The sequence below is a fragment of the Phyllostomus discolor genome, chromosome 1, assembly GCF_004126475.2.
Source record: "Phyllostomus discolor isolate MPI-MPIP mPhyDis1 chromosome 1, mPhyDis1.pri.v3, whole genome shotgun sequence".
Taxonomy (NCBI): Eukaryota; Metazoa; Chordata; class Mammalia; order Chiroptera; family Phyllostomidae; genus Phyllostomus; species Phyllostomus discolor.
Genome location: NC_040903.2, coordinates 145,971,636 through 145,996,756, shown reverse-complemented (window position 1 = coordinate 145,996,756; position 25,121 = coordinate 145,971,636). Strand labels below are relative to the sequence as shown.

The following is a 25,121-nucleotide window of genomic DNA, read 5'->3' as shown; positions in this document are numbered from 1 at the left end:
GATAATTTTGTCTCTAACATTTTCTCATTTTCTTAGAATTTGGATCTTCCAAATTGATCCTCTAATTTTATCATTTTCGTCCTATAATTCTACCTCTGTTTTTTCTTTCTTTCAATTTTTGAGAAATTTCCTTAATTTTATCTTCTAGTCATTGACTGGATATTTTAAATTTATAACAGCTGTTTCTTGTTCTCTACACCTTTTTTTTTTTTTAAGGTATATCCTCTCCTTAATACCAGATAGAAGTTTATTTCACACTCGTGTCAAATGAGTTCAGACATGGGCAGTTCAGGGCTGAGCCTCTGTGCTACCATCAGGGGTCCAAACTTCTCTCTTGCCTTCCTACTGTCCAGGTGCCTGTCCTCCATCCTTTTAGTTACTCAGTTTCTCCATGGTCCTTAATGGCTGCTAGTGAAAGGAAGAATGCCTCCCAGCTGAACCTATAATGGCTGAACTTAATCATGTGGCCAAACCTAGCTGAAGAAGAGGCTGGAATACATATGCCAGTTTACTGGAGGCTGTAACATTCCCATATAAAAATGAGGAGGAAAGGGAGGAATGGATGTTCAGACAAGCACCTTAAGTTGAACTGCTGCAAAACCCAGATCTTGAGGTGGTTTAAAGAAAATGTCTCCCAGAATAATTCTGCCAGTGAGGTGGTGGGAGCACATCTGTCTTGGTTTTCAATGCAGATTGTATGGCTTCTTTATATCAAAGCTTGACAAACTATTTCTTAAAGGGACAGATAGTAAACACTTTAGGCTTTGTAGGCCAAACTGTCTCTGTCACAACTATTCAACTCTATCATTGCAATTAGAAAGCAGCCACAGATAATATGTAAATAAATAGGCATGGCTGTGTTCAATGAAACTGTATTTATGAAAATGGGTGGCCCTAGTTTTCCAACTTTAGTTTTACATATATTAATTATGAAAGTCTTAATGCCTAAATAGCAAAAGTGTGCGATTCTTTGCTTTTTTTCCTCTTACACTAACACAGTGATAGACCTGGACCCAGTGGAGCACAAAGACCGAAGGCAGTTTCTGTTTGCCATGCTGAATAGAAAAGGTCCTCAGCAAGGACGGTGAGCATTTACTTTCCACTTTGAAAGAAAGGAGATATTCTCGTGGGAATCCAAGTGTTTACTTGGTTTTGTGCTGATACTGAATATTTTAAACAACTTCTTTTATATTAATTTACTCTTAATGAATTTCTCATCTACTTGAGTCTAATTTGTGTTTGTGGCTATTTGATGAAGTATAAAATCTCATAGGTTTAGTTCATTTCTCTCCTGTACTAGAACCTAAGTACTTTTTTAATTTAAAGATTTTTATTTATTTATATTTAGAGAGGGGAAGAGAGGGAGAAAGAGAGGGAGAGAAACATCAATGTGTGGTTGCCTCTCACGTGGCCCCACTGGAGACATGGCTGGCAACCCAGGCATGTGCCCTGACTGGGAATTGAACCTGCGACCTTTTGGTTAGCAGCCCACGCTCAATCCACTGAGCTATGCCAGCCAGGGTTAAGTACTTTTTTTTGAGGCAGCAATTTACTTGAACACTGACCGTGCACTATATGGAGTGGACAAACTGCTTCAGCATTTTAAGATAATTTGATTCACTTCTCACAAACATAGAACCATTGCCAGCTTATCAAATATTATGCCTTTATAATATTAATTTTGTATTTAGGTTTTAAATATTATTTCTTTACAGGAAATATTTTGGTATAACTGAAGGAAATTCTAGGTCTACTATAAATTTTAGGAAGTCAGTTGTCATTATTCCTGTAATCTGAAGAGGCCTCCTTTGAGAGATTGCAACTGAAACACATGGGATTTACTTATACCTAAAAAATTATTCATTGCTTAGCTGAAATTTGAAGTTAAAATTTAAGTAAGCATCCGTTTTGGATTTCTTCCACCATCCCTCCTTCCTTCCTTCCTTTCCAAAATCTGGCAACCCTGCCTCCTTTCCATGTGTGTGTGTCTTGAGTCTTACAGTCCCTTCTTCTCAAGCCAGTTGTTACTTTAAATTAGACCAAGTCCTCCCTCTTTGCTGTGGTAGTTTTGTAAAATGCAGGCAAAGAAAAAATGATTCAGGGAGACATTGTCTAAGTTTTTATTACTTTTAGCCTTACTTTTCTTTAGGCCTAAAGGTATCAGCTGTGCTAAGTTAAACGTAATTTCTGTTCCCCTGCTCCTTAGTTTAAAGTTTACAGTGGTAAGTGATCCTATGGATGACGAGAAGAAAGAATGTCAAGAAGTAGGATATGCATATCTGGAACTGTGGCAGATCATGGAATCAGGAAGAGACAGTCTAGAGCAAAAGCTAGACAGTGAGTAATACATTTTTTGTGTGTTCCTCAGTTCCATTTATTTCTAAGGAAATTATCCTAATGAAGACTACTTCTCGTTTTTCTTCCATCCTATTTCCATCTACTACAGTGTTTCTATACATTTGATCACCACATGCTTCTCAAATGTTTTTAAGACTGTTTGCTATAAGACCAACATGTTTTTAAAATATTTGCATTTGAATGCCTTTAGGTGGGCCTGCTCTGTCCAGTCCTCACTGCTCCATTACCTTATACACCTGGTACTTCACACACTTACCTTAGCTGCTAGGCTGTAGGAGGCATGCATTTAGGACTATCCACTAGATCAGTGATTTTCAAACTTCCAGTCATTAACCCTTTAGTGGATAGTTTAATTAAATTAAGTCAGTCAGAATTTGAAGGAAAAAACAAACCCAAATATCAAAGTACATTAAATATTCTGTGAAACTTATATACATGCTTGAGACATAAAATTATTACTAATTATACTGAATTTCGAGGTCAACTCTTCAGACTAAAGGCTACAAAGTTCAAGCTTTCACCAATACACAAGATTCTTTATTAAATCTCCCTAGTTAACTGTGATATTGGGCCAGTTACTTAACCACTCTATGCCTGTTTCCTCAACTATGAGAGTAATAGTGGCTCCTGTCTCAAAACAGGTGCCATGAGGATTAAGGGACCACTTCAGTGAAGGGTTAAGGAAAGAATAATTAAAGTGCTTATGAACATGCTTGGCACATGGCAGGTCTGTTAGTTTTCCAACTCTTACTCCCAATTTCTATTCCTGTCCCCATTTCCTAAATGTGCCATGTTCTTCCTGGTCTCCATGCCCTTTGTACACAAGGGAAATATTCTTAGGCCTTTCCTAGTGACCTCACAATCCCTAGAGCCGATGAATGCTGCTCAATTTTCCTTTTAATCAAAAGAACATTTTATAGTAATTTCCTTGTTATGGCTTCCCTTCCCTTCAGGCTCCCACTCTTCTAGCTCTGCAACTAGATTTTCTCTTATCCCTTCAAAACTCAGCTCCTTGAAATGCTTGTCAAATTGTCAGTCCACAATACTATTTTGGTATCTCCTATATTCTTGAATTAAGATCAAGTTTCCATCCAAACATTTTGGACTTTGTTCTTACCAATTTACCTTACTGCCAAATCCAATTGGTTTTCTAGTCATCCTACTTGAAATTTCTCATTCTTTAAACTCTTCTCCCTTGGTTTTTAGGCCATTTTAATGGTTCTTATCACTCCCTGGAGATATTGCCCTTGCAGGCTCTTCCTGGGTTTGAACATTCGATTCCCCTGGGTCAAGTCTTGGCTTTTTATTATCCATATACCCTTTCCTAGGTGTTCATATCCACTCTCAAGATTTTAATTTCAACCTAGAAATGATCTCGATACTACATTTGTAGACCAGGTTTTTAATATAATTTAGACTTAACAGCAAGTAGTCCCTACTTAAAATGCCCTTAGGACTTCCCCACCCCCCACTACAACCCTGTCCCTTAATGTTCCCTCTTACCCACCATTCACCTTGTTACCCTAACTCTAATTAAAATGTCATTCTTGATTCCAACCTTCCCCTCACTCCCCAACATTCAATCACAAAATTCTATTGTATGTTACCTCTTTAAATATTCTGAATCCATCCCTACCTCACTACCGTTATACTTCAGACCCCTTAATTTCTCTCCTGAATTACCACAACAGCATCCTAACTACCTTTCCTGATCTATTTGTGCTTCTTTGAATATACTACCCAAATAATGGAGCCATTTTTCTAGAACTGAAAATAAAACCCATCACTAATACCTTCAGTTAAAACCAAATTCCTTGGAAGATAAACCAGACCCTTTATAATCTGGCCCTTGCTTATCTGTGTAGCTTCATTTATGTCACTCCTTGCAATTTTCAACCTGCCATGTTCTCATGTCTTGGCACGTTTAAAATCTTTCACATTTTAAAGACTGTTCAGGGGTTTTTTCTACAAAGCCTTTTCCAATCCCTCCATTCTGGGTTACGTGCTGCTTCTGAGTTCCCAAAGCACCTTGAGTTTTCATCACAGCACTTACCATACTGTAATAACTGTTTCCCTCTGTCTTCCACTAGACTGAGTCCCCCTAAGAAATGAAGTAAACTCTTAAGTGTTCCTAGCATGTAACATGTGACTTTCATTGAATGATGGTGCTGCCTGCCTGACAGTTCTTTTTCCTTTCCCAACAGTTGTTAGTCCTGCAGACCAGGCTACCCCAATAGGAAGTCTGAAGGTGTCCCTTCAAGCTGCTGCTGCATTCCATGCTATTTATGAAGAGATGACTGCAGATTTGTTTTCGCAATAGAATGAGTGCTATTCCATTCTAAATCCTGTGAGGGAAGCACAGTAAAGAGTCTCTTATAAAGTAACTTGTTATACCATGAATTTGGTTTACTGTGATCCCTCAATCTAATCATGAAAGCTTAGACATTCAAGTTTGTTTTTGTGACACTAGATGAATAAAGGCATTATCTTCTAATGCCTTAGCAGGAACTACAAAAGAACTGTCACAAAAGTTAAATTTACAAAAACAAAACAACAACAACAAAAAAAACCACAGTTTATTTATCTTTTAGTTTTTCCAAAATTGAAAATATCAAGTCCTACTGCTAAGGAGAAAAAAACAAACAAACAAACAAACAAACAAAATCTGAGTCCCCTCCCCCCCTCCTCTCTTAAAGTCACAGAACACAGAATGAACTGCAGTGGAACAGGTGGATGCAGAGAACCAGGAGGGGGAGGATGGCAAGATAAACTCCCCAAATACTTAAAAAGCTGTTCAACAGAAACTGTGATAAATACAGGACAATGCAAGACAAATAAAATAAGAAGCAGCAGTGAAGAGAGGTCATGTTGTGGGTGTGGCCTCCCTTCCTTTTTTTCTTTTCTCATTAGGGTGTTCTAGGCCCAAGGCATGACTCTTGCCCCTTCCAGATCTGCATGTTGACTCTTTGGAGCCTCCTTCTATATTTTACTAGAAGCAGTATACACCATCTTACTCAGGTATATCAGAAAACAAACAATAATTTTGTTTCTACCAATGTACCATGTGGGAATTTGAAAGGAGGATGAAACCAACCCAGAAGTGTCACTGCTTCTTATGTCTTCCAAGGCAGCAGAAATACCCCAGAATCTGCATGTGACAAGAAAGCAGGAAAACCCAGACAGAGGTACCACCTGACCTCCCTAACTCAAGCTGATGGTTTATCACAATCATTAGCAAATTCTAAGAACCTGCTCTTGAGTACTGAAAAGATGGAACTTAAAAGAGATGTGAGGAAGGTCATAGCAGTATCGTAGGACGGAGGATGGAATCTGCTGGTCAAGAACCATGGTACAATTAGTTAAGAGTCACCTTGTACCAACATCTTGGAAATATAGCTTTGAGACATCAAGGAATAAGATGTCAGAAGCCACTGATGTCCTGACAGAAGGTGACAGGAAGAGAGAGGAATGAAATGGTATTTATTAACAGCGGAAGCCTCTGCCCTTCTTCAAGAATATCCCCTGCCTTGCCAGCTGGATGGGGCCATTGGCACGTGTCCTGGTGGGCCTGGAATTCCCCGAGTAAATTGGTCCACACAAATGGCCCCTAAACCCATAAACACAAATGGCAAAACTTCAAAAGAAAATAAAGGAAAAATACAGTTTCTGTCATGTAAAATTTTCAGGGATTGGCTGGAGGAAGAATGGAACTGAGGGCCAAAGTTCAGAAGTTACTTCCTCTTTTTCTTGGGGGGTGCAGAGCTGTGTCTGGAACCACGGTTAGAGCCACGGCCTGAACTATGCACAGATGCCTTCCTCTTCCGGCTCATACTTCGACTCTGTTCTTCTTCTTCCTCATAACGACTTTCACGGTCCGCTAAATAGAAGAGGTATTCCTAGTTAGATATGTTAGCTTTAGGTAGCTAAATGCTACTAGATAGCATGGAATAGAACATGGTTTGGAGTCAGACCAAGGTTTTAATCTTTACTTAGTCTCTAACCAGTTGTGTGACCTTGGGTGAGTACTTAACATTTCTGAGCCTTGGTTTTTTTTATAAAATGGAAAATCGTTTTAGGATTAAATAAGGTAATCTATGCAAAGTACCTATTGTAATGCTTAGAATACAGTAGATAATATTTCCTTTCATCCTTACCTTATATTTGGCATTTGGTTTCTGAGTAATTAAACTGGCGCTATAAAAACTTTCCTAACTTTGAAGAGGCCTAGAAAATTAGACTATTATAGGACTTCGATTTAGAAACTGAGTGGCTTAATTCTGGAGCCTTATAAGACTTGTGGCAATCATGGCGATGGGCCCACTGGGGGCTTGAGGAGATTAAAAAAGCATTCAATTAGGCAGTCATGCCTCTTGGACAATATACACACATTCCAGACTTTGTTTTTTCTCTGATGGGTAAAGACTAAAATGTTAGAAATTTGTGCCTCAAAAATTTAAAATGAATGAGTGAATGAATGAATAAATAAATAATTTACCTTTTCGGGCTTCTTCCTCTAGTTCATCCCAATCCTTTCCACTCTCTTCTTCACTGCCCAATGATTCCTTGGAATAGTCTGGAATAAAATTTATTAAGCATTAGTCATTAGACTAAAATGGAATGAAATGATAGAATACTTCCCTTCTAAAAAAGTAGTTTCTAGAAATGACATTAGATTAGGAAGCCACGGAAACTTTTCTCTGTGAAGACGAACCTGACTCTTCAGCTTCTGATGAATAATCTTCATCACTGTCCTCTTCTTCTTCTTCATAGTCATCCTCTGAAGGATTAAAAGTCTCATCTTCAATTTCAGACTCTGAATCCCCTTCCTCAGCATCACTACCCTAGTGAATTAGAAAAAGAATATTATTTCCTGTTTTATCAGATACCCTAAATATCTAATTCATAATTAGTATTTTTTTTAAAGATTTTACTTATTTACTTTTAGAGAAAGGGGAAGGGAGAGAAACATCAATATGTGAAAGATACATGGATTGACTGTCTACTGCTCACCCCCAATTGGGAACCCAGCCAGCAACCCAGGAATGTGCCTCTGGGAATCGAACTGGCAACCTCTTGGTTCACAGGCCCACAACTCAAATCTACTGAGCCACACCAGCCAGGGCTAATTCATAATTAATATTTCTTAAGAGATTCACTTCATTCTTCCTTGCCCAGGAATATTAACTGCAGGGATACTCTTAGTAATAATGCATTACACAGAGGTGGGAGGACCATTTTTTGGAAAACAATATTCATAAAATTTTCTTACGGATTTTTCTCCAAATACTAAGAAATACACTGAAAGAACAGTTTTTGTAATTTCAAGGAAATCTTGTCAATGGCTACTGATACCCAATTAATTTATCATTTACATGTAAATCTAATTTGGATAAACAATAATACCAAGATGTGTTCAGAGATTTTTCCCACTTGTTCTGGTCCCTTAGGTATTATATGGCATTATTCTAACTGCCCAAATAATAATGGGCAACTATACAGCAGAAGAGAAACCCCACACTCACGCACCTCACCCTCAGGTTCCAGGAAAGACCAGCCACCTTGTTCGAAGAAGCCCTCAGGGTCATCAACAATAGTCTTCATGATTTTAGTCCAGTTGAGGGACTGTACGCCTTCTGTGTACTTTATGTCACAAGAACTGGGAGTAATGACATTACAAAGTCAAAATCAATCCTCTATATTTTCTGAGAAGGATCAGTGTCAAACTGGTGGTTAGATCTCTGAAGAGCAAATAACCTTTTCTTAAATGTATGGGAACAGGTATTCTTTGCACTGTGCCACCAGACTATGCCCCAGACAGCTGATATTTGGACTCCCAGAGCACTAGACCTCACATCAAAGCAGCATTCCAACTGAAGCAAGCTCTGTCTCTCAAGTAAGTAAGTCTGAGTTCATCTCCCTCTTCCATTTTCTTCAGGGAGGAAGAACCCAACTAGAACCTGGTAAGCTATTGGAGTTGAGAGAGAGACAGGAGGGTTTGGGGAAGCTGACACAGCTAGAATTTGTGGGAGTACTAGAGTACAGAGTGATAGGGAAAGCTCTGGAGATTTGCTGAGGGATTCCCTCAATTCTATAGCTGAGGAGTGATGTACACAAGCATGAGAGGAAACTAATCAGAACTAGGCAAAGAAGCACTGGAAAGCAATAGGCCACACAATTCCCAGATCTCACACAGAAGTGGAAAAAATTCTTGCTCCCATCAGCTTCAGTGCAAAGACCTCAGAATACACAGGGAACCCAATCAAGTCCTCACAAGACTGTTACCTCAGCGATGGGACCAATTAGCCCCAGACTCAAGGCTGTTCTGGTCCAGCACTCATGACACTTGAGAACAACTCTTGAAAAAGCAAATGGAATCCAAGTAACAACTGTACCTTAGACTAGAGTGTAAAAAAATTGAAATAACAAAACTTAGCACCCCAAAACATAGTCACAATGTCTGGCAACCAATCACAAAGTACCAGGCATAAAAAGGAGTGGGAGAAAATCCAACCAACTAAAACAGATCCAAAAAGCACAAAGGTGATGGATGAAGTAGCAAATAAAGATGTTAAAAAGCAATTATAAATATATTCCATATGTTCAAGAAAGAAGAGGGAAATTGAAGATGAGTTAAAAATGTGTGTACTTACTCTCTCTCTCAAAAAAAAAAAAAAGAGGGGGGACTGAAGAAAACAAAAATATTTGAGCCAGAACATTTCCAAATATGATGAAAACAATAAAGCCCACAGACCTAAAACGACCAATGCACATCAAGCAGAGTAATCATAAAGAAAACCACACAAAAAAACACCTACTCATCAAACTGCTGAAAATCAATGACAAAGAAAATCTTAAAGCAGCCTGAGAAAAAAAGACAGAAGGACAAAGAATGACAGCAGGTATCTCCTCAGAAATCCTGAAAGCTGAAAGACAAGAAGCAACATTTTAAATATTCAAAGAAAAGACGGCCAACTTAGAATTCTATATCCAGTAAAAACACCTTCGGAATGAAAGCAAAATACTTTCAAGAAATAAGCTGAGGCAATTTGCACAGAAAACCTGGGCCTCAAATGCTAAGGGTTTATGAGGCAAAGGAAAATTATAGAAGGCTACGGATAGAAGGTTGGAACTACACAATGGAATGGAGGGCACCAGGAATGATAAGTATGAGTCACACAAAAGACTCACCCTTATTTTGTAAATTAAAAGATAACTGTTTTAAAGCTAAAACAATGACAACAAATTGTGGCATTCATAGAATATTAGATGTATAATGTATGACAATAGTGGAAATGACAGAATAAAGGAAACAAGCGTGAGAACTTTCCAACAGCAGTGATGTATTATTTGAAAGCAGATTGTAATAAGACATATATGTAAACCTAGAACAAATATTATGAAAGTAAAACAAAGAGGTGTAGTTAATCACCAACTATGAAGATAATATAGTCATAAAATGAATCCAAAACAAATCATAAAAAGGAGAAAAGCAACATAACACAGACAAGAAAACAAATAGCAAAATGGTAGATTTAAACCCACCCATATTGATAATTACATGAAATATAAACATTCTCAGAATGGACTAAAAAAGGTGAGACCCAGATGTATATGCTCTCTACAAGTAAGCCACTTTGATATAAAGTAATGTAAGTTAAAAGTAAAAGGACAGAAAAAAGACAGGCCATGCTAACCAAAGCTAGAAGTCTATAGTAATATCACACCAAGCCGGTTGCAAAATAAGGAATATTTCTAGGATAAGGAAGGACATTTCATAATGATAAAAACAATCAATAAAATCCACACTCCTTCTAGTCAGACTGACCAATACAAAAAGAAAACAAACGATCAATACTAGGAATGAAAGGGGACATCATTATAGATTATACAGATACTAAATTTGGGAAACTCAGATTAAACAGACCAACAATGAAAGACACAATTCTAAAATTTATATGGAACAGCTAAAACAGTAATAGACAACTTTGAAATGAACAAAACTAGAGGACTGCCTACCTAATTTCAACACCCACCTGTAAAGCTACAATAAACAAGCCAGTAATGGTATCAGTATAAGGACACACATACACCAGAGGAACAGAATACAGTTCAGAAATAGACCCTCTCCTACATGGTTATTTTAAAAAATATTTTGGACAAGGATGTCAAGGTAATTCAATGGGTAAGGGATAATTTCAACAATTCACACTGAAATTGGAGAGGTATGTTCCATATGTTCTCACACACACACACACACACAAAGTAATAGATGCTCATACCACATTAAAATATTAACATGGATCACAAACCTAAATATAAGGTCTAAACCTATAAAACTCTAGAAGAAAACATAGAAAAAATTTTTATGGTCTTAGGTTAGGAAAATGTATTAGATAAGATTTAAAGGCACAGTTATAATAAAAAAAGTTGACTGAACATTTCATGAAAATTTTACACTTTTAGTTTTTACAAGATATGTAAGAAAATGAAAAGGCAAAGAAACTACTAGAAGAAAATATATGCAAAACCTGTATTTGATGAAGGACTTCTATCCAGCCTAAAGAATTCTTCCAACTCAAGATGAAGGCATAGGTGAACATGCTTCGCCTCCATGTACAACTACAGCAAAAATTACAACTAGACTACAAAACAAATTAACACCCAGATTCATCAGAAAACTGAGCTGTATAGAAGTCCAACAACCAAGAATTTAGAGAAGCCACATTCATCCAGACAGGTAGGAGGGGCAGAGATGCAGAGGCACTGACAGGCGTGGAGAGGCGGCGCAATGGGTGGTGGATAAAAACTGGGAGAAATACCTTGGGAGCAAGAGATCCAAGCCCTAGCCCAGACCACACAGCCCAGGATTACAGTGCCAGGAAAATAAATCCCCATAACTTCTGGCTATAAAAAACAGTTGAGGTTGGGGCAGAAGAAACTGCCAGATTTTCAGGAGATTCCTCTTTAAGGGCCCACACAGATTTAGAACTTATACAGACCCTCTCTCTCTGAGATTCAGCACTAGGGCAACAGCTGGAAGGGCACAAGCAGCATATGGGGAGAAAGTGAAATGACTGGCAAGTAGGTAAGTGCCACGAGAACTTCCTCTCAGGCAATCTTCAGAGGTGAGGAAGTGGCACTGTCTCCTCTCTGAGCCCTCCTCTACATAGATCCACAAAGTGGTGAAATGGGAAATTACCTAAGGCTCCACCCCACACCATTTACAGGTGCCTTTTCTACAATAGGCCACACTACTAAAGATGGAGTCAAAGCAGCTGTACCTAACACACAGAAAAAAACAGGGAGGCTGCCAAATTAAGGAGACAAAGAAATATGTCCCAAATTCAAGAACAGAACAAAACTCCAGGAAAAGAACGAAATGAAATGGAGATAAGCAGAGTTCAAAACACTGGTTATCAGGATGCTCCAGGAACTCATTGGGTACTGCAATAGCATAAAAGGACCTGGGCAGAAATGAAGGCTGCAGTAAGTAAAATAAAGAAAAATCTACAAGGAACCAACAATAGAGGGGATGAAGCCAAGATCAAATCAACAATTTGGAACATAAGGAAGAAAAAAGCATTCAATTAGAACAGCATGAAGAAAAAGAATTTAAAATACTGAGGACAGAATAAGCAGCTTCTGGGACATCTACAAACGTACCAACACCTGAATCATAGGTGTGCCAGAAGCAGCTCCTTCTTCTGAGGAAGAGCAAGAAATTGAAAACTTATTTGGGGGGAAAAAAAAAAAAAAAGGAAAGCAAGCAAGCAAGCTTCCGTAATTTGGTAAAGGAAATAGACACACAAGCCCAGGAAGCACAGAGTGTCCCAAACGAGCCCGTTCTAAGACACATCATAATTAAAATGCTAAAGGTTAAGGAGAAAGAGAGAATCTTAAAAGCATCAAGAAAAAAGCAGAGAGTTACCTACAAAGGAGTTCCAATAAGGCCTTGGGCTGATTTCTCAAAAGATACTTTGCAGACTAGAAGGAACAGACAAGCAGCATTCAAAGTGATGAAAAACAAGGTCCTACAACCTAGATTACTCTATCCAGCAAAGCTATCATTTAGAAAGGAAGGGCAGATAAAGTGCTTCCCAGGCAAGGTAAAACTAAAGGAGTTCATCATCACCAAGCCATTATTATATGAAATGTTAAAGGGAACTATACAAAAAAAAAGAAGACCAGAACTATGAACATTAAAATGGCAACAAATGCAGAACTAACAACAATGAATCTGATAAAAATAGACAGGGGTGTGTTAAGAACAATACAGGAAATGGAATAGCCAAAAAACCTACATGCGGACTTCTGGCAAGATGGAGGAATAGGTGGACGCACCGTACCTCCTCGCATAACCAAGAACAGAACAACAATAATTTACAACAATGATTTGCAGTCATAATATCAGAACTGTCAGAGGATTTATCTAAATGGAAGTCGGACAGCCAAGAAGTTGAAGTAGATCGTACATCCAGACTGGTAGGGGACTGACTACGAGCTGAGCGGGCGCGGGGCTGGCGTGGGTCGCCGGCACGCGTAGGTTGGGGAAATTTGGCGCAAAATCGGCGTGACAGCAATCCAGGGCGGAAGAGCGCAGCAGTGCAGCGGTGATCCCTGAGTACGCAAGCAGCGGCTGGGATAATCAGTGGGGCAGCGATTGTGGACCAGGGCAGAGCTCACGGCCCAGAAGCCCAGGGAAGTGTCTGACTCCAGGAGAACGAAACTGTGGCCATTGATCCCTCCTGTCCCCGCTCCCGCCCCTGCCCCCACATATAACATCACAATCTAGCGACTGGGGTGCCCAGCCCCGGTGAACACCTAAGGCTCCGCCCCCCACCGTAACAAGAACGACCAGACCGGAGAAAAAAATAAATAAATAAAATAATAGGAGAGACAGTGAAAGACATAAGACATGTTTCCAGCAGAACAGATCAGTCCCCCAGGACTCATCCTTTTGAGTGACCAAGAAATAGCCAATCTATCAGATGCACAGTTCGAAACACTGGTGATCAGGAAGCTCACGGAACTGGTTGATTTGGGATGCAAATTACATGAAAAAATGCAGATTACCACAAAAGGGATGCAGGAAGATACACAGAGGAGAGCCAATAGTGAAAGGAAGGAATCTGAGTCTCAAAACAATACAGTGGACCAGAAGGAAGATAGAATCAACCAAGCAGGAGAACATGATGAAATAAGAATTCAAAAAATCGAAGAAAAGCTTAAGACCATCGAGGACACCTTTAAACGTTCCAACATCCGAATTATAGGGGTACCAGAAGGGGAGGACCAACAAGTGAAAAAGTTATTTGAACAAATAATAAAGGAGAACTTCCCCAAACTGGCAAAGGGAACAGTCTTCCAAGAAATCCAAGGAGCGCAGAGAGCCCCAAAGAAGTTGGACCCAAGCAGAAACACACCAAGGCACATCATAATTACATTAGCCAAGGTAAAAATGAAGGAGAGAATCCTAGAAGCAGCAAGAGTTAAGGGGACAGTCACCTACAAAGGAGTTCCCATCAGACTGTCAGCTGATTTCTCCAAAGAGACCTTACAGACAAGAAGGGCTGGAAAGAAATATTCCAAGTCATGAAAGACAAGGACCTACATCCCAGATTGCTCTTTCCAGCAAAGCTCTCATTTAGAATGGAAGAGAAGATAAAGTGCTTTTCAGATAAGGTCAAATTAAAGGAGTTCATCATCACCAAGCCCTTACTTTATGAAACGCTAAAGGGACTTATCTAAGAAAAGAAGATAAAGAAAAGACATGTATAGTAAAAGGACAGCAAACTCACAATTATTAACAATCACACCCAAAGCAAAACCAAAAGAAACTAAGTAAACAACTAGAATAGGAACAGAACCACAGAAATGGAGGGCACATGGGGGGCTAGCAGTGGGGGGGGGGGAGGAGGAGAGAGGGGGAAAAGGTATAGAGAATAAGTAGCATAGAATGTAGGTTGAAAATAGATAGGGGGAGGGCAAGAATAGTACAGGAAATGTAGAAGCTAAAGAACTCATAAGTATGACACATGGACATGGACTAAAGGGGGGGGAACGTGGATGGGAGAGGCGGTACAGGGTGGAGGGGAGTGAAGGGGGAAATGGGACAACTGTAATAGCATAATCAATAAAATATATTAAAAACAAACAAACAACCCCCCCCCCCCCCCAAACCTACATGCATGACTCATGGACGTGAACTAAGGAAGGGACTGCTGGAGGGAATGGAGGTGTCAAGTGGAGGGGGTTAAAGAGGAGAAAATTGTGACAACTGTAATAGCATAATCAATAAAATATATTTAAAAATAAACAAAAAAAGACTTAAGTATCCAATTTGTTCCAGGATCTCATATTCTTATGGAGCCCTGTATATGCATACATGTATATACAGAATCAATTTGGCAATTTTCTCCTGTTAATCTGTCTCATGTCAATTTGATTTAGACCAGCCAAAAAAACTTAGAAGGGTAGAAGGAAATTTATTTTTCCTTCCTCACAGATGCATCTACAAGCCAAGGAATGCCAAGAATTTCCTATAACCATCAGAAGTTAGGACAACATCATGGAACAGATTCTCTTTCAAATCCTCTAGAAGGAACGCACCCTGATGACACCATGAATTTAGACTCCCAGCCTCCAGAACTGTGAAATAATACATTTCTATAGTTTTGAAGCCCCCACCCCGCCCCCCAAATCTTCCAACTCAGTAACTGATTTTCAACAGGGGCAAAAAATGTGAAGATACTCCATCAAAGGTATAGAATGACACATAAGCATATGAAAAGGTGCTCAACATCATTAGTCATGGAAATGCAAAGTGAAACCACAATGAGAGAAAGAGCACTACACACACACTGTAATAGCTAATATTAGAAAGACTGTCAACAAGTGCTGGTGAGGATGTGGAACAATTACAGTCCTCACACACTGCAGGATTTCTAGCACTCTAAAAAATTATTTTATAATTTTTATAAATTTAAAAGCATTATGCTAAGAGAAGAATGCAAGATACAAAAGATTACATACTGTGTATTTCCATTTATGTAGAATTATAGATTCTTCTGCAAAATGTACAGTAACAGAAACCAGGAATGGGGTTAATGGACTGGCTATAACAATGTATGAACACTTTTTAGGAGTGAAGGAAATGTTCTGTATCCTGATTATGATGGTAGATATGAGACTGTATACGTTTATTAGAATTCATCAAATCAGCCCTGGCTTGTGTGGCTCAGTGGATTGAGAGCCTGCCTGCCAACTAAAAGGTTGCCAGTTCAATTCCCAGTCATGGCACATGCCTGGGTTGTGGGTCAGGTCCCTAGTTAGGGGTGTGAGAGAGGCAATAGATCAATGTCTCTCTCTTGCACAACGATGTTTCTCTCCCTCTTCCTCCCTCCCTACCCTGTCTCTAAAAAAATAATAAAATCTTAAAAACCATCAAGTCATATATTGCTAAATTTTATTACAACTTACACCTCAATAAAGCCAATTTGAAAAAGCGATATACACTTACACATAATATTTGTGATCCTGTATCACCTACCTCCACATATTTCTCAGGAAAATCCTTTTGAAACCATAAACCTCTATTTTTCTCAGTTTATTTCTAAGCTCTGAACATATTTCTTAAGAGGAAACTACATTTATGGCACCTCCCTTTCCAGGAGAATAAGGTGGGGGGGCAAGTTTGGGGGCAGAGTAAACTATATTCATGGCTACTCAAGTCTCACCCTTTACCTAGGGAGTGACAGACATCTCATTTATCAGGGTTCTGGTACTTCCATTAGAAATACTTTTAGCTAATGTGTGAGTACATGGTGTCATCAGCTAAAATTTCATTTTATTTTTATTTTAAAGATGCTATTTATTTTTAGACAGAGGGGAAGGGAGAGAGTAAGAAAGGGAAAGAAACATTAGTGTGTGAGAGATACATCGATCAGTTGCCTCCCCCATGCCCCAAATGGGGCCCTGATTGAGAATCGAACCGGCAACTTTTGGGTTCAGAGGCTGGCACTCCATCCTTTGAGCCACACCAGTCAGGGCATTAGCTAAAATTTTTAAAAAAAATTTTATCTGTCATCTCAGTAAAAAAAGAGAAGAAACACTCCCCACTTTTTGTAAATATTATTATAAATGTGTATAGATCGTTGTATGTATGTATGCATGCATGTGTGTATACCTCACACAGGGTCAGAAAGGACCTGAAAGTCCGTAGCTCTGATCCCAAAGTTTTCAAGTTCCAGTCTATAACCCAACCCAATGACAGTCTCATCTTTAGTATATCAGATTCTTATGTATAAGAAACCGTACTTATATAGGGCTCATGGGGTAAATGGGACATTGCTGGCAGATTTACTTACTTCAACCATTCTTTGATGGGGTCAAGAGAGGCTACAGGAATGGCGTTGATCATTGTCACTTTCTTGCTATAGTCCTTGTAGACAATTACCATATCAAAGTTCTTCAGGTGAAACTGAACCCGCTCAAAGTGAATCAGCTCCACTTCATCCAGTGTCACCACAAATGGTGGCTGTCAAGGAAGAACTGGATCATTATCATATAAATACTTTTTCTAAACATTAGCATTTTCAAATACTTTCAGACTCCAAATCACTACATAAAAAATAATTAGACTGTTTTTTTGGAAAGACCAACAGCAGTAAAACATACTAAGAAATTCCAGTAAAAGAATATGCAAGATCAAAATCTGCTCTCAAGAGCATAAATTTAAGGAAATATGTAAAGAAATTATGAAAAAAAAAACCTATTTAAAAAGGCTTTTAAAGAATCATTTGTTCATTAAGTTTTATATCTAAGGTAAGTGAGTGTCAAAAGTAAAAATCATAAGAAATAACAAGGATCTAGTTCTCACAATATCCACCTCCCTTTTTCTCTAATAATTTTCTCACTAAAAGGAGGTAAGAAATGCTTACCCATTCTGTAGTATTTACTAGTGCACTACTAGTGGGCTGGAGGAGGCAGGTACTCCTATAGGGAGCGCCATTAAATCTGAAAGAGAAAAGAAACTCAAGACTAAATTCAATGCGAGAGAAACTGCTACTGCCACAATAAACATACTTCCTTTTCCCACCCCCAACAACTCCAGCATACTCTATAGACTTATTTCTAGAGGATGCCCCTCAGTCTTAGCCACTCACCCCAGCCCTTAAAGTTTTAAGAGGAAACAAATGTTATCAGTTACATGAAAAAGGAATAATAACCATTCTTCTAAAAGTGAAACTTCAGGCAAAAAAAAAAGTTGGAATATGTTACCCCAAGTCCCTAAAAGGCACTTCAAATTCCAGTTCTTCCTTAGTTAGAGCCTCTACTTTCTCAATGAAATTTTTAAAGGCAGTTTTTAGTTTGTGCCTCATTTCTCGTTCCATCTGCAGAAGAAAAGAATTCCAGTTAATTAAAGCCATCACTTTACTTGTTGACAGTATATCCTTTCAAAAAATCTGAAGTGCTTTGGTAGTGATATCTGTGATACTAATGGGTACACCTAATTAAAAGCCACCATACCATTAACTGTAGAGCTGAGTCTGCAACCTAGTCTAATCCATAGATCACTGGACCATACCAGCTCAGCAGATATCTGAGTTATTCTGTAGACAGATTCAGGGATTGCTTACAAAATACAACAACTACTGAGCTCAGATTTGGACCACATCCTACCTCACTACCCCACAAATAAAATACTAAATTTCACTGACCTGCTCAGCATAGAGGTCATCTCGGTCATGCATATGCTGATGTTTCCCCAAGTCCGTGGTGATCTCTCCCACTTCTGTGTAAAACTGTACATCTGTGTGCCGCTTTTTCCCAAACATGATGGCATTCTGAGAGTATAAGGTAGAAAGAACAAGGAAAAAGTCAGAAGACTTAGTCTATACTACAGACAAGGCGGCCAGATAACAACAAACAAAATGTGAAAATATATAAACAACAGCATTTATGTAAAAATAGTTAAACCATTCCTGCAACCACTATAAATTAATGACATTTGGGAATGTGAAAGAGATAAGTTATAAAATGTACCCCTACGTATTAGAATGACCTTTGGAGATTATGTTGGTAAAAAATTGTCTCTAAAGCAAAAATTTTCTATTTCAGAAAGAGGAATTTGGAGACCTTATGTTTTTGTGGTCTTTATATATCACACCATGCTTAGCACCTTCTAGATATTAGGCACCATGAACTTTATAAACATTATTTTACTCAATCTTCTTAATGACCTTATGTGATCAGTGACAATTTTATCACTACTTTAAAGGACAGAAGCTAACAGAAAGGCCCTGCCCAGGATCACACATCTGGTAAGTAGAAAAGTATACCTTGAGGTGAAAGTGCAAGACAATAATCATTTCTCCATCACAGGGCTGAAACAAAGCATGCTTGATGTTATTGTACAGAATATCCACTTTGTCTCCTCGAACAGATGTGAAGCGGAAGCCTGGGGGGAGGAGTGGAGGAAGCAGCTAATTACCAAGCAGCACCAACAGTTTGGCCAAAAGTCACTGAACCTTTCCTGACTGATTTGAACAGGGTCAAAGGAAATACCAACAACTGTACAGAGAGAGCTTTCCATTCATTTTGTCCATACAGCAATGTAAGTAGATTCCTCCCAGCCTTCATACTGGATTGTCTGATCTGTCATTCTTACAAATGTGTCCCCGATGCCCCAGGCATGTGAGAGATCATCCATACCATTGACATGGGCCTCCAGTGAACCTTGCATCCTTTTCTGGGCAATGTTAGGACGAATGTATAAATCTTTCAGTTTGGGGTTACTCCGATTTAGATTGATCACCAGGGAGTCTTGTTTCACAATGCCCTAAGCAGAATGAAAATCAATGCGAATATTCAGTATCTTTACATGTCCCCCAAATCTAAATCAGCACCCTTTTGCAGAAAGGTGCTTATTCTATGTCCAGGCTCACCTCCTTCTCTTTCTCTTCTGCTTCCCGAGTCTTATAACGCTTCTGTACTTCTTTTATAATTCGGAAAGCATTCTGAAGGTTCAAGGCTGGTACCGTTTGTTCTCCAGGTGCCTTCATATTTGAAGCTCGGTATGTACTGTAGACAGGGGGAAGCATTTATGTAAGTTTCTTCACTGGGCTAGGTAACCCGCACTCATTATGTATTTTATAATTGGCTTAATGTTGTTAGAAGAAAACAGTGCTACTGAATGGTGGGTGGGATAACGTCTGGGAAGCTAAATACATAACAACTCTCCCTTTCTTCTCTCTTAAACAGAGAATGTTTTGAATGGCTAATCCATTGGATGGGACAATCACATTTATTTTTCGAACCTGGCATAACATTCCAAATTATCTCATTCTGTAACACAAGAAAATAGACTCCAATGTGGCACACATTTCCTTGAAATTCTATTGCAAAATACATGCAGTTAGTATAAAATATTTTCATGAGGATGTTATTTTTTTTGAATTGAGTTTTACAAGTTTATTTTTTAATCACTTTTTATTTTTCAGTATTTTTCAATATACAATATTAAATTACTTTCAGGTGTATACCCCAGTGATTAGCCATTAAATAACTTACTAAGTGATCATCTAGATAAATCTTGTACCCATCTCAAGAGACCATTCTCAAAATAGTACAAAGCAAGGTGATCCTAAACAAGTGCCACTGAGGGATGCTTTGCCATTTAGTAGTAGGGGAGGACACAGCACAGAGAATGAAATGTTTCTGAGAGAGCCACTCCAGCCAGGAGGAATTTAGGGATGGTTGTTTTCCTGGGGACTCACATTTCCTTGACAAAAGTGGCTTCTGGGTTAGGAAAAATGTTGCCCTCATTCCTGCCCAGAGCACTGCCTGGGCAATAGAAGTTAATTCGCAAGTAAGTATAATCTCCCTCCACCGACATACTTATATTCTGTTGAAGAAAAGAAAAAGCATTGAAATAAACAAACAGGATTATTTTCTTGATAAAAATTAGAATGCTAAAATTAAGTTAGGAGTTACAAGCTGACCGCTAAACCTAGCCTGTAAACCTTAACCTAAATGTAATAAACATGTGAAACCTGTGTGGTTTTGTGAACCAGTGTCACCCCAATAAATTCAATCAATCAATCAAATAAACTACATAGTTAGCATATCTTCTCACACGACAAAATGTGCTTCCAAAAGAACAACAAATTCTCCAAGTACCTTATGCTATGTGTAAAACCACAGGTTAAAAAATGCTTTAAAAATGTTCAAGGAAAGAGAGAAAAATTATGTTTCTAGAATAGATCATTTAACTTTCTACAAAGATGAAAACTGAAAAGGAAGGAAAGTAAGAGCAAGAGATAAGTGAGAAGGGCAAAGTCTGTAGGAGAAGAGTGGGACAGGTCATTTAGACAGAACAATAATCTACTTTAAGAAGCAGGGTGTAAAAAACCTATTTCAATGTTAGTACCTTGATTGTGGCAATGTGAAAAGGTGTTGCTATGCCAAACACAGGCATTATTACAGTCTCATACTTCTTATCAATATAGATCTTCATTTCCCGAATATGTGGTTCCTTAGGCATCAAAGATGGGTTTTTATAGGACACGTTAGATTTGCGAGCTCTAGAGTAGAGATAAAATTTTATGAGAAATTTCAATCACATATAATCCTGAGACAACCTCACTGCTCAATGCAAACTCTTACTTCTGAATCTGCTGTTCTCCTTTCTGTTCAGTCAATCGCCTCTTTGCTTCCTCATTGAGTTGAGCTGCTAGTTCTTTTTGATGTGCTCTTCGCTTCTCTTCTGCAGTCATCTCATTCTAGAGAAGAAAACCCCAAACTGTCAGAACATGTGATCCACATGACAGACATAAGATCAATGTAGTTTAAAACAGTAAACTCACTCGCGTTCTTTCTGTAAGTAATGCTGCCCGAGAACCTCTTCCCAACAGGTCTTCAGCCTCGTCTTTCTCCTCTTCCTCTTCTTCTTCATCCTCATTCTATGGGGGAAAAGTCATAATCAGAAATCTGGGTTTTAATTTTTCAGCCATTATTGTTTATCTTCGTCAGTGTACCCAAAATTCCTGTGCCACCTACCTTTAGAAAAATGCCCACATTCTTTACTTTCTTCTTCACAGAAGTGAGAACAGTGGCTGGGCCATCCTAGAGTAATAGGGAGAAGTCAGGTATCTATAAGAACTCTTAAATGAAACACTTCCAGCTTTTAACCGAGGATGTACCTGGGCAATGCTTTGGACCTCTGGATACTATTATCTTTGATTAAGAATAAATCCAGTTCAGCCCTGGCTGGCATAGCTCAGTGGATTGAGCGCGGGCTGGGAACCAAAGTGTCCCAGGTTCAATTCCCAGCCAGGGTACATTCCTGGGTTGCAGGCCATAACCCCCAGCAACTGCACATTGATCTCTCTCTCTCTCTCCCCCCACCGCCCACTCCCTTCCTTCCCTCCCTAAAAATAAATAAATAAAATATTTAAAAAAAGAGAATAAATCCAGTTCTTGGCTGGATAAATTCCAGCCAAGATGGAGGCATAGGTAGACACACTGTGCCTCCCCCCACAACCAAAATAAGGACAATAATTTAGAAACAAAAAACAACCAGTATTGATAGAAAACTGAACTGTATGGAAGTCTGACAACCAAAGAGTTAAAGTAGACACATTCATCCAGACTGGTAGGAGGGGCAGAGTCAGGCGGCTGAGACAGAGAGGGCTCAAGGCAAAGCAGCGGCTGGCCTGGACCCCGGGTGCGTAAAGCAGTGGCTAGCTGACTCAGCGAGGCAGCAGATTGTGGAGCAGGATGCAGTGTGCATGGTGGCTGGTGGACTGGGTGGCCCCACATTCACTTGCAGATAAACCAGGCGAAACTGGGGAATGAGACAGACCACATTACCCAGGGTCTCAGCGCAGGGAAATAAAGCCTCAAAGCTCCGACTAAAAACACCTGTGCAGGATGAGGTGCCTGGAGAAATTCCCAGCCTCACAGGAGAGTTCGTTGGAGACCCACAGGGTCCTAGAATGTACACAAACCCACCCACATGGGAATCAGCACCACAGGGGCCCAATTTGCTGGTGGGAAGTAGGGGAAGTGACTGAAATCGGGCAGAGAGCAGATCAAGTACCACTGTTCCCTCTCAGACCACTGCCTCACATACAGCGTCACAACCTGGTAACTATGTTGCCCCACCCCAGTGAACACCTAAGGCTCTGCCCCTTACTACCTAACAGGCATGTCAAGACCAAAAAAATTGGCTCAAACGAAAGAACAGATCAAAGCTCCAGAAAAAATACAACTAAGCGATGAAGAGATAGCCAACCTATCAGATACACAATTTAAAACACTGGTAATCAGGATGCTCACAGAATTGGTTGAATATGGTTGTAAATTAGATGAAAAAATGAGGGCTACGCTAAGTGAAATAAAGGAAAATGTACAGGGAACCAATAGTGATGAGAAGGAAAACGGGACTCAAACCAATGGCTTGGAGCCAAAGGAAGAAACAACCAAACAGAAAGAATGAAGAAACAAGAATTAAAAAAAAAATGAGGAGAGATTTAGGAACTCCCAGGACATCTTTAAATGTTCCAACATCCGAATCATAGGGGTGCCAGAAGGAGAAGAGGAAGAGTAAGAAATGGACAACTTATTTGAATAGATAACGAAGGAGAACTTCCCCAATCTGGCAAAGGAAGTAGACTTCCAGGAAGTCCAGGAAGCTCAGAGAGTTGCAAAGAAGTTGGACCCGAGGAAGTGCACAACAAGGCTCATCACAATTATATTACCCAAGATTAAGGATAAGGACAGAATCTTAAAAGCAGCAAGAGAAGAGAATTACCTACAAAGGAGTTCTGATAAGACTGTCAACTGATTTCTCAAAAGAAAACTTGCAGGCAAGAAGGGGCTGGAAAGAAGTATTCCAAGTCATGAAAGGCAAGGACCCACATCCAAGATTGCTCTGTCCAGCAAAGCTATCATTTAGAATGGAAGGCAGATAAAGTGCTTCTCAGATAAGGTCAAGTTAAAGGGGTTTATCATCACCAAGCCCGTATTATATGAAATGTTAAAGGGACTTATCTAAGAAAAAGAAGATAAAAAACATGTACAGTAAAATGACAGCAAACTCACAATAATTAACAACCACACCTAAAACAAAAACAAACTAAGCAATCAACTAGAACCAGAACAGAACCACAGAAATGGAGATTACATGGAGGGTTAGCAACAGGGCAATCGGAGGAGGAGAGGGCAAGAGAAAGGTACAGAGAATAAGTAGCATAGATGGTAGGTAGAAAACACGCAGGGGGAGGGTAAGAATAGTATGGGAAATAGTAGAAGCCAAAGAACTTATATGTACGACACACGGACATGAACTTAAAGCGGGGGAATGTGGGTGGGAGGAGGTGTGGAGGGGAGTGAAGGGGAGAAAATGGAACAACTGTAATAGCATAATCAATAATATATATATTTAAAAAAAAGAATAAATACAGTTCTTAGATCCCAACCTTTCAATAGGAACTATAATTTGGGAGGCAACATTGGAGTAATGATTAAGAATACAGGCCTGATTTGAAACCTGGCACCATCACTATCTAGCTGTGTTAACATTTGGCAAGTTACTTAAACTTCTCTCTGCCTCAGTTTCCTGTTCTGTATGTGAGGATAAGAATATCTACTTAATAGGGTTACTGTCAGGATAACCCTATTAATGCATCAATAAATTAATGCATCGAAGTGCTTAGCTTATAATAATGAAATTTTTGTTATCATCATCATCATCATCACCATTACCACCACCATCATCAAGAATCACTTCCAGCTAAGTAAAAAACAAACAAACAAACAAACAAAAACAGTCACAGAAGACCACAAATATTCAGAATAAGGAAATCCTTCAAGGCAGAAAGTAGTTTAATCATTGTCTAGGCCTAGAGGACTTGGGAGGGAATATACGGAGTGACTGCTAATGGGTACAGAGTTTCTTTTTGAGGTGAAAATGTTCTTAAATTAGATTGTGGTGATGACTGAACACCTGTGAATACAACAAAAATCACTAGATTGTACACTTTTTAAAAAAAAAAAAGATTTTATTTATTTATTTTTAGACAGAGGAGAAGGGAAGGAGAAAGAGAGGGAGAGAAACATTAATGTGTAGTTGCCTCTTACACGCTCCCCATTGAGGACTGGCCCACAACCCAGGCATGGGCCCTGACTGGGAATCAAACCAGCGACCCTTTGGTTCACAGGCTGGCACACAATCCACTCAGTCAAACCAGCCAGGGCTAGATTGTACACTTTAAGTGGGTGGATTATATGGCACATAGATTGAAACTCAGTAAAGCCATTATTTAAAAAAAAAAAAAAATCAGTTCCATTATTAGAATTAGCTGATACTGTCAAGGTTCAAGCCACAATGTGTAAATTAGGTTAAATCATTCCCTGTACTTGAAGTACAATCTCTGTGTCTCTATTCCTAGCTGTTAGGTCATGCTATCACATGGATTTGTTCCCTTGGCTAGGTCATCTCCCCTCAAAGACCTTTAAGAAGTACAAAATGTCCCTGAAAAGTCAATTCACAAGCACTCAAAAGTTTAAGAAGCATACATACCTCATCCACAAGCACTGTGTCACCAATGAATAGGGCATAGGTTTTCTCTTCTGGTTTCTTCCCTTCCTTGTTAGTCAGGTCTGAGAATCCCAAATTGATGCTGAAAACCATCCCTAAAATAGCAAAAGAGGAATCAGACCATGGTTGTAAAAGGACAGAGAAATGCAGATTTTATGTA

At 39.1% G+C, this 25,121-nt stretch overlaps 2 protein-coding genes across 6 annotated transcripts in view; one reads left to right on the top strand and one right to left on the bottom strand.

Moving 5' to 3' along the window:
* RPGRIP1 (RPGR interacting protein 1) overlaps window positions 1-5,194 on the top strand; it is a 65,640-nt gene extending 60,446 nt beyond the window's left edge. For 4 of the 5 annotated variants that reach the window (XM_036030632.1, XM_036030625.1, XM_036030619.1 and 1 more), the window contains 3 exons: window positions 1,000-1,084; window positions 2,207-2,337; window positions 4,563-5,194. In XM_036030632.1, the coding sequence (XP_035886525.1) occupies window positions 1,000-1,084; window positions 2,207-2,337; window positions 4,563-4,678 (332 nt within the window). In that variant the 3' untranslated portion in view covers window positions 4,679-5,194. Of the gene's footprint in view, window positions 1-999; window positions 1,085-2,206; window positions 2,338-4,562 lie in introns of those variants that run through there. The other variant, XM_036030637.1, reaches the window with a different exon arrangement.
* The window catches only part of SUPT16H (SPT16 homolog, facilitates chromatin remodeling subunit), a 45,416-nt gene continuing 25,209 nt past the window's right edge, over window positions 4,915-25,121 (bottom strand). The window contains exons 10-26 of the mRNA XM_028504255.2: window positions 24,944-25,056; window positions 21,418-21,483; window positions 21,225-21,320; window positions 21,025-21,140; window positions 20,789-20,942; window positions 20,136-20,263; window positions 19,305-19,440; window positions 19,072-19,198; window positions 18,699-18,817; window positions 18,078-18,203; window positions 17,638-17,750; window positions 17,298-17,373; window positions 16,725-16,894; window positions 7,885-8,014; window positions 7,070-7,199; window positions 6,854-6,931; window positions 4,915-6,235 (exon numbers count right to left, since the gene is read on the bottom strand). Of these exons, the coding sequence (XP_028360056.1) occupies window positions 6,090-6,235; window positions 6,854-6,931; window positions 7,070-7,199; window positions 7,885-8,014; window positions 16,725-16,894; window positions 17,298-17,373; window positions 17,638-17,750; window positions 18,078-18,203; window positions 18,699-18,817; window positions 19,072-19,198; window positions 19,305-19,440; window positions 20,136-20,263; window positions 20,789-20,942; window positions 21,025-21,140; window positions 21,225-21,320; window positions 21,418-21,483; window positions 24,944-25,056 (2,024 nt within the window). The 3' untranslated portion in view covers window positions 4,915-6,089. The remainder of the gene's footprint in view (window positions 6,236-6,853; window positions 6,932-7,069; window positions 7,200-7,884; window positions 8,015-16,724; window positions 16,895-17,297; window positions 17,374-17,637; window positions 17,751-18,077; window positions 18,204-18,698; window positions 18,818-19,071; window positions 19,199-19,304; window positions 19,441-20,135; window positions 20,264-20,788; window positions 20,943-21,024; window positions 21,141-21,224; window positions 21,321-21,417; window positions 21,484-24,943; window positions 25,057-25,121) is intronic.